Genomic DNA, 17,119 nt, shown 5'->3' on the forward strand with positions numbered 1-17,119 from the left:
TGATCTAATCGGTTTTGTGGCTTTTTTCACTCACTTTACTTCATTGATGGTTGAACTACAGCAGATTACGTAAGTTTAGCTTTAGCTCCTTTGAATTTGCTTGTGATAAATCTGGGCCCATTGGGTGCAGCGTGAGGGACTGTCAGACTCTTACTGACTAAAACCCACCAAGTTCCTTCTTGAGCCCTCTATGTATCAGGGCCAGGGTAACTCTTACGAACAATATCGCAGCTCCAGCAATAGGGCAGGCTTCTGTCCTAGTGGGCCCCGCTGTGGTTTTTTTCATTGATGAGAGCGTGGAACAACGCGCATTACATGGCTAGAAATAATGATACTTGTGAAAATATGATGCGCCGACCTCACATAAAAAATGGGATAAGGGCACGAGAATGATGATGATGATGAAAAATATCAAAGGAAGCTTGACAATATGCAAAAATCTTTTTTTATATCTTCAAAGGCTTTCACTTAGCGCCGACTTTCAAACCTTAGTACATAAAGTCCTAGTAAACAGTCGGGTAATAAGCCAATGACACAACCGTCTCAGATCTCCGTCAGATTGGAATCACGTCCTCAAACCTCATTACTGCTATAACTAAAGATTATTTATATGTATGCAAAATTTTATCGTGGGAACGTTTCAGTTTTATTTAAAAGCTCATTATTGAAAGGACCTTTTAAGATCTACTTTTGCTCTATAATTGTTAGCGTAAGATTTGTGGCGGATGTTGGATTTGGTCATGGTAAGAGACTACTTTGATAACTTTATAGCAATGAGTACCTATCAGCTCAACGACAATAATGATGGCTAACTGTATGTGCCAAATTAACCAAATCTCAATGTGCGATTTGGTTTCTAACTATAGCCCAGCCCGTCCAGGCCGTACTCGTAGCACATACCTACTACAATACCCTTAGATCGTACTGCACCAAGTTCAATAAACGTAAGAACGATTTTAGTTTTCATCTACTATTAGCAAAGCTACTATTAGCAAAGCCAAAAATAGGCTCGTTAAAAAGTACCTAAAATACAATCGCAACTTTGACGGAATCTCCCAATACAACATTATCACGTTATTTATACAATGTCATCTGCTTCCGTGCAGAGTTCAAGGTGGTAATTATTTCGGAGGAAGATTCTTTACTATGATCACGTACCTAGGTACCTACTGAAGAAGTTGTATCTTTTAGTGTAAGAGTAACTGTAACCTTGTGTCCTTGTGTCCGGGGATATTCATCCTAGCAAGACAATCCTTTGTTGATTGTGGTTCCTAACGTAAAGTGGGTAGGTATGAGTTATTGTCATTATTGGGACTAATATAGAAACTGGTTGATTTGATGATGCGATGGACTTCGGCATAAGCCTCTATGTGGTTTTCGGCATGGAAACAATATTCCGTGATTCCGCCTGAGTTTTTATTCTAAATTATTATCAAGGACGTTGATGAATGCAAAAAGTCATAGTTATTTTTTTACTCAAATATGTTATAATATTTGTATTATAAATAGCTACGGAATGATAACTGCCAATTAGATAATCAGGATATAGGTGTTTAGAGATCCTTAAGACAGATTTATAAACTCGCTCTAAACCATGGTAAATAGGAACCTGGAATCCCAAAATAATGGGAAATGTTTAAGAGCATTTAATGTGCCAAAAAGGTAATTTAAAGTCTGTCCTTGTGTCTCGTTGTTTGTAGAATCTAAATGAGCATTTATTACAGGTAGACTGATAAATGGACCAAACTTATATTATTAGATAAATTAAGAAAAGTTCAAGGTTGACCTGTTACAGCTAATGCAACTCTAAACTGCAATATTTAATGTTCCTACTTTCTTTCTTCTTAATCGGACACTCTTGGCAGAGTGGTCGTGATCATGGATTGTCTCTGGTGGCTGCCCTTGCGATTTCTCTCCACTTTTCCCTGCTGGTGGCGTTCCGTGCGCACTCCACAATTGAGCTTGATGTTACAGATTTTATGAGGTCTGTCCATCTGGTTGGCGATCGTCCACGAGGACGCTGTCCTTCTATTCTCCCTTGCACAACTAATCGTTCCATTGAGTCTTCATTGCGGATGATATGGCCAAACATTTTAAGTGTTCTTAGTTGCACAATCGAAGAAAGTCTTTGTTTGATGTGAAGCTCTTTTAATATGGATACATTAGTGCGGTGTTCAGTCCAGCTTATTCTCAGTAGCCGCCTCCAGCACCACATCTCCAACGCATCTATTCTGCTGCGATCTTTTTGACGAATAGTCCACGTTTCAGCTCCATATAGAAAGATAGGAAAGACTAAGCACCGCATCAGTCGGACCTTGGTATTTTTGGTTATGCGCCTGTCTCTCCAGATCTTCTTGAGCTTTTCCACAGCTGAACGCGTCACAGCACATCGCCTTCGTATCTCTTCCTCACAACTTCCGGTGTTGTTGATGGTAGAGCCTAAGTATATGTAGCTCTGGACAACTGCACAGTTACCAATGTTGTGGATCTCTGGTCTATTATTGGTCTTGCGATCCACAATCATCATTTTGGTTTTCTCGCGGTTTATAGCCAAGCCATACTCAAGACTGGTACACTCTAGAAGTTGGAGAAGGTTTTCTATATCAGGTAGTGAGGAAGCGAGAAGGGTAGTGTCGTCAGCGTACCTGAGATTTGAAATCATGCGACCCCCCAAAGATATCCCTTTATCCCACTGATCTAGCACCTTGCGCATGATATATTCTGTGTATATATTGAACAACAACGGGAGAGAATGCATCCCTGCCGAACACCCGCCTGCGTCTTGAAATTGGCTGAGTCAACCCCATCTACCTGGACTGCTGCTGTGCTGTCTTCGTACAATCGTCTGATGAGATACACTAGATGTTGCGGTACACCCATTTCTAGGAGTATATTCCAGAGTTTACTCCACTTGACTGTATCAAATGCTTTGCGAAAGTCGACAAAGCAAAGAAACAGGGGTTTATTAAATTCTCTACTCTTTTCAATTATCTGTCTCAAGATGAGAATTTGCTCGCGTGTACCTCTTCCTTTCACGAAACCAGCTTGTTCTTGAGCAATTTCTCTGTTCAGGAATGCCTGCAGCCTTGTGTTCAGGATATGTAGCAGTATCTTACTTCCGTGTGATATTAGGGAGATCAAGCGGTAGTTGTTACACTTTTTCGTCGATCCTTTCTTGTGGAGTGGTATGAAGACTGACTTTGACCAATCTCTTGGCCATTCTCCAGTGTCCCAAATTTTGTGCAGATGATATGCATGATATCTACACCGATATCGCCCATGTCCTTGATTATTTCAATGGGTATTTCATCGACGCCGACTGCCTTACCGCGCTTCAGATGTTTAATGGCGGCAGCTACCTCTTCTCTTAATATGCAGGGTTCCCGTTGTGATGGATAACTGATTGTAGCGTCTGTTGCATTGGGACTGTCGGTGAAAGGGACTTACAGTAGTCCTCCCATACTTTCACAATCAGTTTGATGTCGGTAACAGATTCACCAGCACTATTCTCCACCGCCCAAGTTTTGGCTTTAAATTGACGCGTGATGACTTTTATTTTCATGTGCAAGTCCTTGGTTTCAAACTTTTGCGAGTGTCTTTCCAGCTCAGTGCATATGTTTTTAAGTTCTGAGTTTCTGTCTCTGCGACATGCAGTTTGAATCTCGGAACCCAAGTCATTTAGTTCTTTTATGCTGGCACCGTTGGCTTTTGCATCACGTCGTCGGTTGACCAATCTCCACGTATCTTCGGACATCCAATGTTGTCGCTTATCACAAACTGGTTTCGGTTGGGACTTTTGCACAGAATTTTAATGTAGTCTTTGGCAGACTGCCACAGAGAATCTGGTGTTTTGTTCTCCTTATCGGTCATCCACATGTGCTGTCCATCTTGGGTGTTTTAGCAAAAGCCTCCTTGTCCAGTATTTGCAAACGCTGTTTTGTTCTTCTAGCTACTGTGTTTTGCAACTTCATCTTCAGGGTAGACACTAACAGCTGATGGTCTGAGAGACAGTCTGCTCCCGGTAATGTGTGCGCATTAGATATTGAGCTTCGCCATCTTGATCGGATCATGATGTAATCGATCTGATTACGGTAGTTGCCGTCTGGACTAGTCCACGTATACAGTCGTCTAAAGTGATGTTTGAAGACTGTGTTCATAATAGTCAGGTTATTATCAGCCGCGAACTGTATCAGGCGTTCGCCTCTTTCGTTCCGCACTCCTAACCCGTACTCTCCAACTATATTACGTAGGTTAATATCCGCCTTAGTACTGCCCACCTTCGCATTGAAGTCACCAAGCACTATCAGTAGTTCCCTATTTGGTACTTTAGCGATGCAAGTTTCCAGCTGCGCATAAAAATCCTCAACAGTACCGTCACTGGCGGCGGAAGTAGGTGCATAAACCTGGACAATGTTAATCGGAGTCGGTGATGCGCTCAGCTTTATCGACATTATCCTTTCACTTATGGGATCATAGCCTAAAACAGAACCGTTCCACACTTTCGGTATCGCTATAGCTACTCCAGCGAAGCTGCTATTCTCATTACCGGAGAAATAAATGGTGTGTTTCTCGGTGTCAAAGTGCCCGCTGTTCTTCCAGTGAGTTTCGCTTAATCCGGTAATAGTGGAGTTGCACCGCTCTAGTTCCGCTTCAAGAATTCGAAGTTTGCCTGCAGCTTGGAGGCCTCGGACATTCCAGGTACCGACGCGGAACTTGTTGCGCAGTTTTATTTTTGGCCTTCCAGTATCATTGTTTCCAGGGGGTGCCTGGTTGCCTGCACCAGCCTGGCCGGTAGCCGATTTCACACCATGCTTCCCGGACAAGTCATGGCGCCGGTCGCTACGCGGATCACTAGGCAACACAATCTCGTTTCCTGACATTTCCATGATTCTCTTGGGATTTTTAATACAGTGGTTTCCCGTTGCCTTCTGTATCGGTTCTTTTAGGGGTTATTTGACCCCAAGGCCCCCGTAGCCTCACCCGGTATCCAGGTGTGTGGTTATCCCGCCACTGCTCGGTCGCCATTGCCTCGTCTGTTGTCTAGCAGGGAGCACCACGGCTGCCTGTCGGCCACCGCCGCCTACGGCGCGTGCAGGTGAGGTTGACTTTTGGGTCGGTGTTTGATCTTAGTAACCGTTCTCCCCTTACCCCCTCCTACTTAATTATATTGAATTTCTTTCTAAAATCTACAAAATAGGTACCAAAGTATAATAAAAATATTTATAGGTAATTAGGACAAGCAAGTGATGATGTTAAGAAATTATTTTATAAAAAAAAATTTGTAAAAAAACTTTTAAGTTAAACGGTTTTATCTTATGTGCACTGAAAACTAGAAAATAAAAAAAACTGTTACTTACCTATAAACCTACATAGGTGGTCCCGGTCATATTAGACTAAAATAAAAACGTGGGGCCCATTACCTAACTATTGCTGTAATACTTTCTTCTGAGGTAAAATAGGTGTGGATTTCTACTTACTATAATCGTAACTGGAGATTTTGACAATCAATAAATCAGCCGTAGCGGCTTCACCAGCGAACGCCGAGCTCACGATCTACCAAAGTATAAAGATACGCTTTGCCATAGGTAGGATTTCAGAGGGCCCCACGTTTTTATTTTAGTCTAATATGACCGGGACCACCTATGTAGGTTTATAGGTAAGTAACAGTTTTTTTTATTTTCTAGTTTTCAGTGCACATAAGATAAAACCGTTTAACTTAAAAGTTTTTTTACAAATTTTTTATTTTCTAGTTTTTAGTATTTAATGAAAATGCCTACCGAATATTCCTCATTCTATATTTGGGTCAGCAGCGGTGAGGGAGTGCCAGACTCTTATTGACTAAAAACCGTTGTGTTTCGTCGTAGGCCTTTTATGTACCAGGACAATCCCGCAGACCAGACAGGCCTTGGTCCTGTTGGGCCCCGCTGGGGTTGCTGACAGTATTCTACTTGAGTTGCCCTTTCATTTGATACCCATATTGAGGGGGTTGTGGAAAAAATATGTAATCCGCCATTTTGTACCGGCGGCCATCTTGGATTTACAATGTTATTGATATTAGTATATTGTATTGTCATCGGAATTAAAGGTGTGTACCAAATTTCAGATCAATCTGACAACAGCAAGGTACTTAAATTTGAATTACTAAATTTGACCCAAGAAAGAATAAAACAAACAGGGTAAGCTAAATAAAACCGTTTAAAAAGCTTTATAGGTACAAGTAGGACTACTTTTATACATAATTATCGAGCAGATCACGTTTTTAGCAAAGTATTGCACAGCAAGCTATAGGATGTTAGTTTTTTAATTACTCAATCAATTAAGATCTGATAAAATCGTGATGAGCTTGTTCATTTTATGTGGTTTTGTTGCCAAAGAGGTTGTCGGCATGCCTTGTGGAAAGTTGGAAAGTTGTGTGTACACTTAATGAAATTAAAGACTCTATGGAATCCTCACATTTTAATCTTTGAAAACAATGCTATAATACGAACCCAATTACAGTTCTTGCAAAAGTCAACACTAATTTTTGTACGTAAGTAGGAATGTGTTTATGGCCCATTCCTCTTCTAGTCTACTGCAACTCTTTAACCCGGTGATACCTTAAAATTGGTTTCTGCGCAGCGTTCCGCGCAATGTTCTGAGGCATCAGAAAGTTTGGCGCGAACTGCCTTTGTCTTTTTTTTACTGAAAATAAAAGTTACGAAATTCGTTATTTAAAACGACCATACGGAACCTTCTGCTTTTCTGTAGTATATTGGCTTTTTACTAAACATGTAATAATTGCCTTGTTAACGAATATGTTTTTGTTTGCAACAATGATATAAAGCTTTCTGTCAAAACATCCGCTAAATTGATTGGAATAAAGACTTTTTCATAAAAAATGTCTGAACTTAATGAAGAGGCCTTTGACTGGTCTCGATTTTTCACCAGCTTGTTTTTATGATCTGCAAAAAGTAAATAGTAAGTACCTACAATAAGTTCTTGTCAAATAACTTTGCCCATCTGAATTTAGTGATTTGACGACTCGCACATGCAGCAGATCTTCAGATTAAGGAAAGGTGAAAGCCAACTTCTGAACAGTACAAATACCTAAATAAACGTAGGACTGAAATAAAAAAGCTATAAGTTTTTTTTATTGAGTAAGTAGCAAAATTGTTAAAATTAAAAGAGGCACAGCAGTCGATAGGTAGCACCCACTGTCTATACATAGACTAGCCTACCTGTTTTAGCGCGCTTTTTGACATTACAGACATTTTGGCGCCATTTATGTAGGTACAGACCTACTATCTAAATAGTTAGACATGTAGGTACTTAAATATAGGCAGGTACCGTGTCGTAGAGAGAGAAATCACAATGGGAGGTCTCTTGTCCTAAAACCTTTCAACTTGTATTGCACAAGACTAATATGATTCGCCATGTCATCACCAGATACGTTACTTACCTACTAACTTATGTAACTACAGAACATCAGTAGGTCTGGGAGTGCCCTTGACACTCTGGTACTGAATCAAGCCATTTATCGAAAGCACGCGTTCGTTATAAAATAAAATTAAAACTTGATTGGTTTGGTGCACTGTGTTACTCTGTTATGGGTTTTGAATTAATTTATGGTTTTAAAACTATGTAAGTACATTGAGGTTACCTTTGTACGCAGGTCAAGGTCTGAAGGGCAATCACATAAAAAAAATTGAAAGATCTATAAAACTTAAAGAAACTCTTATGCTTAAGGTCGTAGGTATAAAAAAATATTTTTTTTTTAAGGTCGTGGACGTCGCCCCCAAAAGATTTATCAAATCGGTCCTGTAGTTTCAAAGCCCTTGGAAAACATACCTACTTTTAACAAAATAATCAAACCTTTTTTCCAAAAAAAAAAACTACCTAACCTTCTGCGACTGAGGTGGTAGTCTATCGGACACCACCAATCACAAAACACGTCGCCAAATTGTAATATGGCGTGATGCAGCTCTGTCTCGCTCAGTACCTTCCTGCAACGGCTCGCGCTAACGGTCAGTGAGGCGCGGGCAGCGCTGCGGTGTGTACGTTTGGAGTTATCGACAGCCGGTGTCTTACAGACGTAAGTACAGCAATAAACGTTGATTCTGATAGACGTCACCTCACCAATATCTTTTTAGGTTCATAGTGTCTGTGAGTCGTTTCATCAGTAACAGTATAGTGTCTCTCAGACATAACATTCATATTTTTTTAGATGGCGACTCAAAGCACAGATAGTAGGGCACCAAAACGAGACAGCAGTGGAAGATATACAAATGATAATGAGCAGATTGAGGATTGGCTTAATGAATTCGAAGAAGAACACGAGTTTAGCGACTTTGATGATTCGGTAGAAGACCCTAACTATGTGGAAGAAAATGTACAGCAAGAGGAAAACGAAGACCTCGAGGAACAGAATACCCAATCGAGTGAGAGTGATCTTAACTCCGAAGACGAGGAGCCCCTCAGCTTTTTAGTTTGTGGTGACCAGGATGGTTAAAAAAACGGATTTCTATGGTCTAAGAAGGAAGGTCTAAGAAGTTCTTGTCCGGGCACCAAGGTGCGAAGAGGAGACTTTTTACTATCTTTGGCAAGAGAATTGGTTCTTCCTGGGTTAAAAGAACGCGTTTATAATGACAGATTGCCCAGAGAACTCCGTCTTACTATAACGCGAGTTTTAGGCAATGATTTGCCTCCCCCTCCACCCGTGGCTCAGCTACCAGGTCCTACAGGAAGGAAACTATGTAGCATATGCCTCAGTAGATTAAAGAGGCAAACAAGGTACCACTGTTGCGCATGCAAAAAGCCAATTTGTCTACAATGTTCTTCTCTACTTTGTCAAGACTGTAATCTTACGCTTTAGATTGAAGGTTAACTTTGAGATTGATTTGTGCCTAATTGAACCGTTAGATCTTGTTGATTTTTTTGTTTTAGAGCTGTAAGATAATGCTTAAAAGATTAATGAACAGTTTTATAGAAGTTTTATGATTTCGTTTTTTTTTGTAATAGTTTTGTAAGTTTAAGCGTAAAAGTAATGAAAATACTGATCTCAATAAATGATTCCATCCTAAACTTGTTTTTTGTTTTGAGAAAGCTTATTTATTTTTATTTCATTATACATAAACCCATTAATCATAAAATAAAACTAGAGCTCTAATAATTTTGAAAGTTATACGCGAATCATGCTGTATATAGTGACGCCTGACAGACTACACCTCAGTCGAATGTTGACTATAAACTCACCTCAGTTGCAGAAGGCTAAACAAACTTTACTGGCCGAAACACCTCAAAATAATTGTAAAAAGCCATTAAAGTTTATTTTTTATTTATTTTTCTTTTCACACCAAATGGCTTTTGCGTAGATTTTTTCATCGAAAACTGCCATTATTTCAATCAATCATTTAGTTTTCTTATAATAACCATTTTGTTTTAATAGAATAAAATAATAATCTAATTAAAAATAGGTAATATTTTAATTAAAGTACCAAGTTTTTAGAGATTATTATGAAAACTTGCACTTTTTCTTTCTTCACACTTCCGAACGCAATTTGCAACGGCGCGCCATATTGAACAGTGTTGCCAGATTGGGGGGATTCCCCCCAAATTTGGGGGTATTTTCTACCCGCGGGGGATTTTTTGGGGGGACAAATCCTTTGGGGGGATCAGTGGGGGGATTAAAAATTGGCTTGGAGGGAGTTGGAGGATTTTTCGAAAAAGTTTTATGACTGAACGCGACCAAATTACTCACTACTTAATTTGAACGCACCATAGAATGATAGAACCACGCAAAAAAACATACACATATGGCATATGGCTTCAAAAATTCAGTTTTGGTGATAAAACTTACGGACATGTGCAAATTGGCATTAGGAATTTTGTCGTTGCCTGTTTCTTTCTAACGCGGTTGTGGAAAGAGCTTTCTCGCAAGTTGCGATTATTAGAGACATACTGAGAAACAGATTAGCCATCAACACGGCCTAATCTATTTTGAGAGTAAGACATTCAATGCCGGAAGGTTGTGTTAATTTTAAAGTAACTTCAAAGATGCTCAAGAGATTTAACTCGGAGAAAATGTATGGAACTGCAGCCGACGACGCAAGTAAGGATGCTGATCCAGTCATGGAAGCAAAATTGCTAAATTATTATAAATGGTTGTATTTAAATAAATATTTTTCTAATTACGGGGGTTTTTTTCTCAAAATACTAACATTTTGGGGGGATTTTGGGTGAGATTTGGGGAGAATGCTAGATCATCATCTGGCAACACTGATATTGAATTGCCATGACCACAGAGTACATTACAAGAATAGAGTTATCAGTGGCCAATGCAGTACAGCGCCATCCTTTGTTTATTTTAGGAACTACAACTTGCTATGTATATACCTATAGCTAGCAAAACCATTATATAGCTCTGTTGCACAAAAATCTTACCTAAATCTGAATTCATCTACCGTTTCGTCTGAACTGATGTTTATGATAGTACAGAAAAATATTAATTATCAGTACAGAGAAACGGTAGATGAACACAGTATAAAAGTTCTAAGGGAATAAAAAATAAAACAATCATTATTATGATTTGATAATGTGTCTTTTATTATAATAAGTAATAGCCCGTTCTTTAATGCTATCATCTTCATCTTTTTCTGTCCTGGTGCCATTTAATAACAAATTTACATCCCGGCACCAGTTATTTATAAAAAATCTTGAAGAAAAGTCAAATAAAAAATCTGTCAACTCGCTTTTGTGGTCTGGGCAAGTCAAAAAACTAAAATCTATGACTGTGTACAAAATTGTCTTTATATAATTTTTTATGCGAGGCATATCACTTTTTCCTTTTAAAATATAAGTGACTACGTCTTGGATTGCAGAGAATAGTTTTGTTGTGTTTTCGGAAGGGTAGGCGAGTGATTTAAACGAAGAGTACTCTCTTATTTTTATATATTCATTTATTTCTTGTTCTTCTTCTTCATTACAATATAAAATTGCTTTACAATTTTGCAATTTTAAATACATTTTTTTGCCTGTTTTATTACATAGCCGGTTACGTAGCTGAGTTGGCTTATAATTTTTGGATTACTTTTTTTCATTAAAATCTATAATTTCGCAATTAATATCATCGATATCTATTTCATTTATTTCTGTGAGTTCATTAATATCCTCCTTTTTAATAAGTAGTCCATTGATTGAAAAATTTTACAGTCATCTTCTTCACAATTTGACCCTACAGAATGACTACTTGATAAATTATTTATTAATAAGCTTGCAAAAGCTGACTCAAAGCCAGATGGGGTTGGTGATATATTTCTGTATCCATGAGACCGTATACAGCCAAAAATTCTCTAATGGATCTTGATTTAAGTGTCTCATCCAGAATGATTTTATATTATATTCATTGAATGCCTTATTTTTAAAACTTCAATATTTTCCAGCGTACGTAACCAGTTTGTAATTGATGGCACTACCTTCCCTTCCTCCTCTACCAATAAACTTCATAGATTTTAAAACTTTTTTTGCCCTCGCCCATACCTTACTGTGATCAGATTTTGGGGTGACTGATTTTAACAGCACTTTACCGCTTCTTTTTTTTGAATTTTCAAAACTGCCATTCATAGAGTCGAAAAGTTGATCGAAAACATCAATACGTCTGCGGTATCTTTGCACTCGAAGGAAGTATTCTTTTATCTGAAAAGTAGAAATAAAATTAATTTAATTTAAATGATCCCTAAGAAACTTTGTATTGCATATTACTAGTGATCAGGTAATTGGTGCTTTATGAAACTTCGAAATCATGTTTGGTATAATGACTACTAGCTGTCCGCCCGCGATTTCACCAGCGTCGTGAGGGAACTGATAAAAACTATCATTATGTTATTCCTCAGTTTAAATCTATGTCTATACAAATTTTAATCTCAATTGGATCACTAATTTTGAGTTTACTCAACACACAAAAATACAAATCTTTCCTTATTATATTAGAAACCTCATTTGGAACCTCGATTGGGATTAAACTTGGCAGTAATATAGCCTTCATCGGAAAAACATATAGTAGTTCCCTCAAAAGCTGGTGAAACCGCTGACGAAAGCTAGTTTTCTATAAACAAACACATTATCAAGTTTTAGTAAATACTTTAGGCTCAGGAAAGTGTATAATTACCACTTATCTGTACAAATTTTATTATAGGTATCGGGACAGATCTTGAACGCTCGGCGTAGAGTGGGGGCGCTTTTCGCATTGTAAACTCAGTATAACCCAAAATTTCGCATGTGCGCAGCTGAAGGTCAGCATTCAAGACCCGTGCCAGTACTTTGCGTGTATTACTACTCACCTGCTAGGTATCCCATACTGGTAGCGACTGTTTGACTAAATATTTGAGTTGCCATCTTAACCTTCATCTTGGGGATTTTCTTTGGATCAATGTGGGCTTCTGTAAGATTTTTAATTAATCGTATACCTTTATAAGAAGATTTTCCTCATGAAGTTTAATTAGGTGGTCCCACTTCGCAATTTTAACTTCATCTTCTATAATGCACTTCAAATTCTTGGTAATTAAATTATTCTAATCCCTTTTATTAAGTGGGGGGTGTCAAAAATAGGTATTATTTCCTTGCCATTGACTTCAAATATTTGATGCTTAAAATTTAGATTTTTTCTTATATAATCAACTCTTCTTTCTTCTATCAATTCGTTTATAGCGCTAACATTTGTAGTCCCTTGGTCACAGACCGTTGCAAGCACATAAAACCCACACTGTTGCAATTCGGAAATAATATTTTTTATTAAAAGTTTCAAATCTCCTTTGGAAGTTGTTCCTTTGCAAAATGTGTAAGCCAATGGTTGTTTGTAATTATTTACAAACCCTCTTAACATAAAAACAAGTGCATGATCCGCTATGTTCCTGTTTGTTTGTTTTCCATTATTAATAAATCCCGTAATGGCATCTCGTTTTCTATTATAGTCATAATGGGGTGTAATAGATATTTCATCGAACAGAAGAATGCATAACTTTTCATTTTCTGTCATTTTTTGGGCTCTTTTCTTCAACTGGTTAAATATCCTTTTGTTGATTCCTGGTCTTAGACCAGCACAGGAAATCAGACGACTCAGAGTGATAGGAGATGGTAAAATAAATATTTTACTGAGCCATCTATATGCTTTTGGGCCCTGTTTGTACAAACTGAGAGCCATGATTTTTTCGTCCTTTGTGAACCTTCTTCCCATTTTTCCTTTTGAAATTTCGCGAAATTGCATGACTGTAAACAAGGCTGCCAAAGTCGAAAATTTTGTAAGCACTTCTGAAAAGTGGTATTTTCAGAAAGTCTTAAGGCTCTTTTCAGTCGTGTGGCGTAACTTTCTTTCTTTTGTTGTAACTTCTTGATTGTTTTTTGCAGATTCGCTAAGTTTGGTACTGAAAAAAAACCTGTTAAAGGTAGGTCAATTATCTCTTTCATAGAAATTGAAAACTTAACTTATTCAAGTGCGACTTTGACATAATGAGATTTTCAATTAATTATTTTGGAGGAAAATCTACTTCAGCCCAATCTTCCTCTCTATGTGACCAAAACTCTATTCTCTATTTTTGAAATTCTTACTGCAATATACAGTGTAGCGATAATGTTATCAGTATCACATAAAATAGTACACAGTTAACTATTGATCTAATAATTGTATTAAATAAATAAACAATTTCCCTAGTGATAACCTTATCGCCACATAGTATACTAATACAATCTATGAAATAAATATTTACCATTTTTTGTCATTGCAGCTGCTTGTTTTAGGGAAATATGTTTTACTCCTGAAGTCTTTACAGGTTTGCCTAAATCTGAAAAATTAAATTAATGCATTTATGTATAAACATAATAAAATATATATATATACACTGCTGAAGAACCAGCAGGTATGGTATACATTACCTAGGCAAAGTATTTAATGGACAATCAAATTTGCAATTTTCATACATTGTTTAACCCTAAACACCCCAAGTATTCTATAAATTGCCTAGGTATTGTATAGAATACTTGAATAATACATTGATGGTAGAAAATAAATATATCTACCATACCTATCAACTGATTTTAATCCAAACTAATATAATAAATGCGAAAGTAACTCTGTCTGTCTGTTACGCTTTCCCTTAATCCTCGCAACCGATTTTGATGAAATTTGGTACAGACAATCTTTAGACCCCGAGACAGAACATAGGCTACTTTTTATTTCGAAAAAAGGGATGAAGGGGTTGAAATAGAGGTTGAAAGTTTGTATGGGATTTCTTAATTTTAAAAGATAAAACCATGAAACTTTATATTTAAGCACTTGATAAGAAATCATTAAACATTTTTTCTAGCATTTTTGAAATTTCGACCAGCTGGGGGGTGAAATAAGGGTTGAAAGTTAGTACACAAGTTCATCAAATATCACGTCATAAGAAACAAAAAATCGTTTGTTCATTTTGAAAGTTATTTTTTTTACCAGTGTGGGGGTGAAATAGGGGTTAAATCCCTACTTCCCTACTAATATTATAAATGCGAAAGTAACTCTGTCTGTCTGTCTGTCTGTTACGCTTTCACGTCTAAACCACTGAACGGAATTAAATAAAATTTGGTACAGAGATAGAGTTGACATTGAGAAAGAACGTAGGATAGTTTTTATCCCGGACTTTTGGAGAGTTCTCTTGGAAACGCGATATAACCGAACTGGACGCGGGCGAAGCCGCGGTCGGAAGCTAGTTAAAACTATAAGTGTTTTAAGAAATTTACCTGCTTCTGCTAGCTTCTCAAGTTCACTGGTCTTGATAGATATTGGTTCACCAGAATGAAGTGGACCTGCCAAAATAAGTTAACCAGTTCTGAAGAAAAAATCACAAATAATTTACAAAATATTTTTTATACCAATGTTAAGTCAAGTGCAACAATCATATATTAACTCTATCAAATAAAAAAACTTACTACTTTAAAAATAAAGTTGATGTGACAATTAAACTTTTTCACTTTACTGAATAACACTAACATGCTTTCAAGATTACCTCAGTAACAAAATTATGGCTTACCTGCTGTGGATGTTGAAGGTTGAGCAAATATTGGATTGTAACTGGTCACATTGGTAACATCTGATAATGGTCTTTTACAAGGTATGCCTGTAAATGAAATACATATACTTTTAGAAACTTTTGATAAAGCACTTATTCTTTTTTTAATAAATTGTGCCTGTTTTAATCTTTGACGAAGGAAGGTTATTTAACTTTAAAAATTCTCTCGAAAACAACTTCCTTTGCATGTAGTGTCAGTCACATTTATATTTTACTAAATAAATGATATTTCAAAATATCCTTGGTTGGCATTTTTCTCTATAGAATAATTGTTGAAACTGCTACAAAGCCATGTTTAAATTGAAACTAAAAACATAGTACTAATTGTAATAATTACGCAAAACAAAATGTAAATCGTGTCAAATGTGGAGTCGGTCACATATTTAATTGCCAACTTTTTACTGCAGTAAAATTTCTCATTCCCAAATAAATAGAAAGTGTTTTGAGCAGTAATGCTTATTCAAATTACGTTCACAGGCATAGCGCTAGTCTACATCTACACTAATATTGTAAAGAGGATAACTTTGTTTGTTTGTTTGTAATGGATAAACTCAAACACTACTGGAAAATTTTTAAAAATTCTGTCACCATTAAATATTTATATTATCTGGGAGTGACATAGGCTATATTTTATCCAGGTATGGGGAGAAGTTCCCCCGGGACACGGGTGAAGCTGCAGAAAACAGCTACGTACAGTCCACCCACGGTTTCACCTACATCCCAAGGGAACTACTTCTCATATTCAAATAAAAACTATCCTATGCATGACAGTATTTATCCAGCAACAACTTGTCTCACTTGTTTCCCAAGTAGATACACCAGTAGTTTTTGAGTTAAATCTTTCCTGTTAATATTATACTAGCTGTCTGCCTGCGGTTTCACCCGCATCCTGAAAAATCCTGGGTGTCAATCCAAGTCTTTCACCGGGTTTTAATCTATGTCCATACCAAATTTTATCTCAATCGGTTTAGTAGTTTAGAAGCCTATTCAATACAAACAATCAAGTCTTTCCTCTTTATAATATTAGTATAGTATAGATAGTTACCTATATAGTAATAGTATAGATAAAAATCTATAGTTGTACTCAGGCAAAAACACATTTCAAGTACCTTTTAAATGCAAAGTAGGAACTGCATTAGCACTTAATCTTGAACTTCTTGTATGGTATTTACTTTCGAAGTGCTTGTGGCATATTTTTCTGTTTTTGAATACAAATTGGTTATCCAAAACCAGAATATCTCCCCCAATTGAGTAGACCCAAGATCTAAATCTGTCCTCTTCCTTATCGGGGTTGGGAAATGAATGCAAAATAACATTGCAATCATCACCTGTAAATGAAGACATATTATTATTGTTCTACGGTATCTCCTATAATACTGTACTATATACTTATAATGGGAAAGTCCACATTAAAATAGTATATTTAAAACTTACTGCGAGTTGTAGTGCAATAACGAACACAACATCTGAACGGAGATCCCATATCGTCAAATCCAAATCGTAAAGAAAACTCGGAGTCCAAAGTAGTGCGCACAGGTGTAAAATTAAAGCGGAGATTTCGGTGTCCTTTGGAAAGCAAACGTTGTCGGAAAAGCCACAAATATACGGAAAAACAGGAGAACGCACCACACAACACAATCAACAACTTTTAAAGGGTACCGGCCGGACGCCATGACATATATGCGTTCCATTACACACAAAAATTTACAAAACCACTTGGAAAAAACCAAAGCGATTTTCTACCTTAATAAATATCAAGTAACAACAAGTAAGTGTAGATCACATGTGTAGACATATTTTGTTTATGATTTAGATGCTTTGAAGTTTGCATTCCTCTTTTTTTTCTGAAGAAAAAGCTTATTTCAAAGTTAGAGACGTAAGTATTTTGCGTATAAAGAACTGACAAACAGTCGATAGCAACACCACATTATAATGTTGCTAACGAAAAAAAATATACAAAATTGAACAAAGCGCCACCTCTCGTTAATTTTCAAAACTAAATATCTTAACCAGCCTCCGTACATAGTTTTTCTATACGAACTGTT

At 37.1% G+C, this 17,119-nt stretch overlaps 1 protein-coding gene across 1 annotated transcript; it reads right to left on the reverse strand.

The window, feature by feature from the left end:
• Positions 1–12,529: 12,529 nt before the first annotated feature.
• Positions 12,530–17,115, reverse strand: LOC135117823 (uncharacterized). The gene is made up of 6 exons (XM_064038077.1): positions 16,509–17,115; positions 16,184–16,402; positions 15,036–15,122; positions 14,746–14,811; positions 13,737–13,811; positions 12,530–13,394 (listed from the first exon to the last, which is right to left on the reverse strand). The coding sequence occupies exons 1-6, from the start codon at positions 16,555–16,557 to the stop codon at positions 13,090–13,092; spliced, it is 801 nt and encodes a 266-aa protein (XP_063894147.1). The 5' UTR covers positions 16,558–17,115; the 3' UTR covers positions 12,530–13,089.
• Positions 17,116–17,119: the final 4 nt, after the last annotated feature.

The sequence above is a fragment of the Helicoverpa armigera genome, chromosome 15, assembly GCF_030705265.1.
Source record: "Helicoverpa armigera isolate CAAS_96S chromosome 15, ASM3070526v1, whole genome shotgun sequence".
Lineage (NCBI taxonomy): Eukaryota > Metazoa > Arthropoda > Insecta > Lepidoptera > Noctuidae > Helicoverpa > Helicoverpa armigera.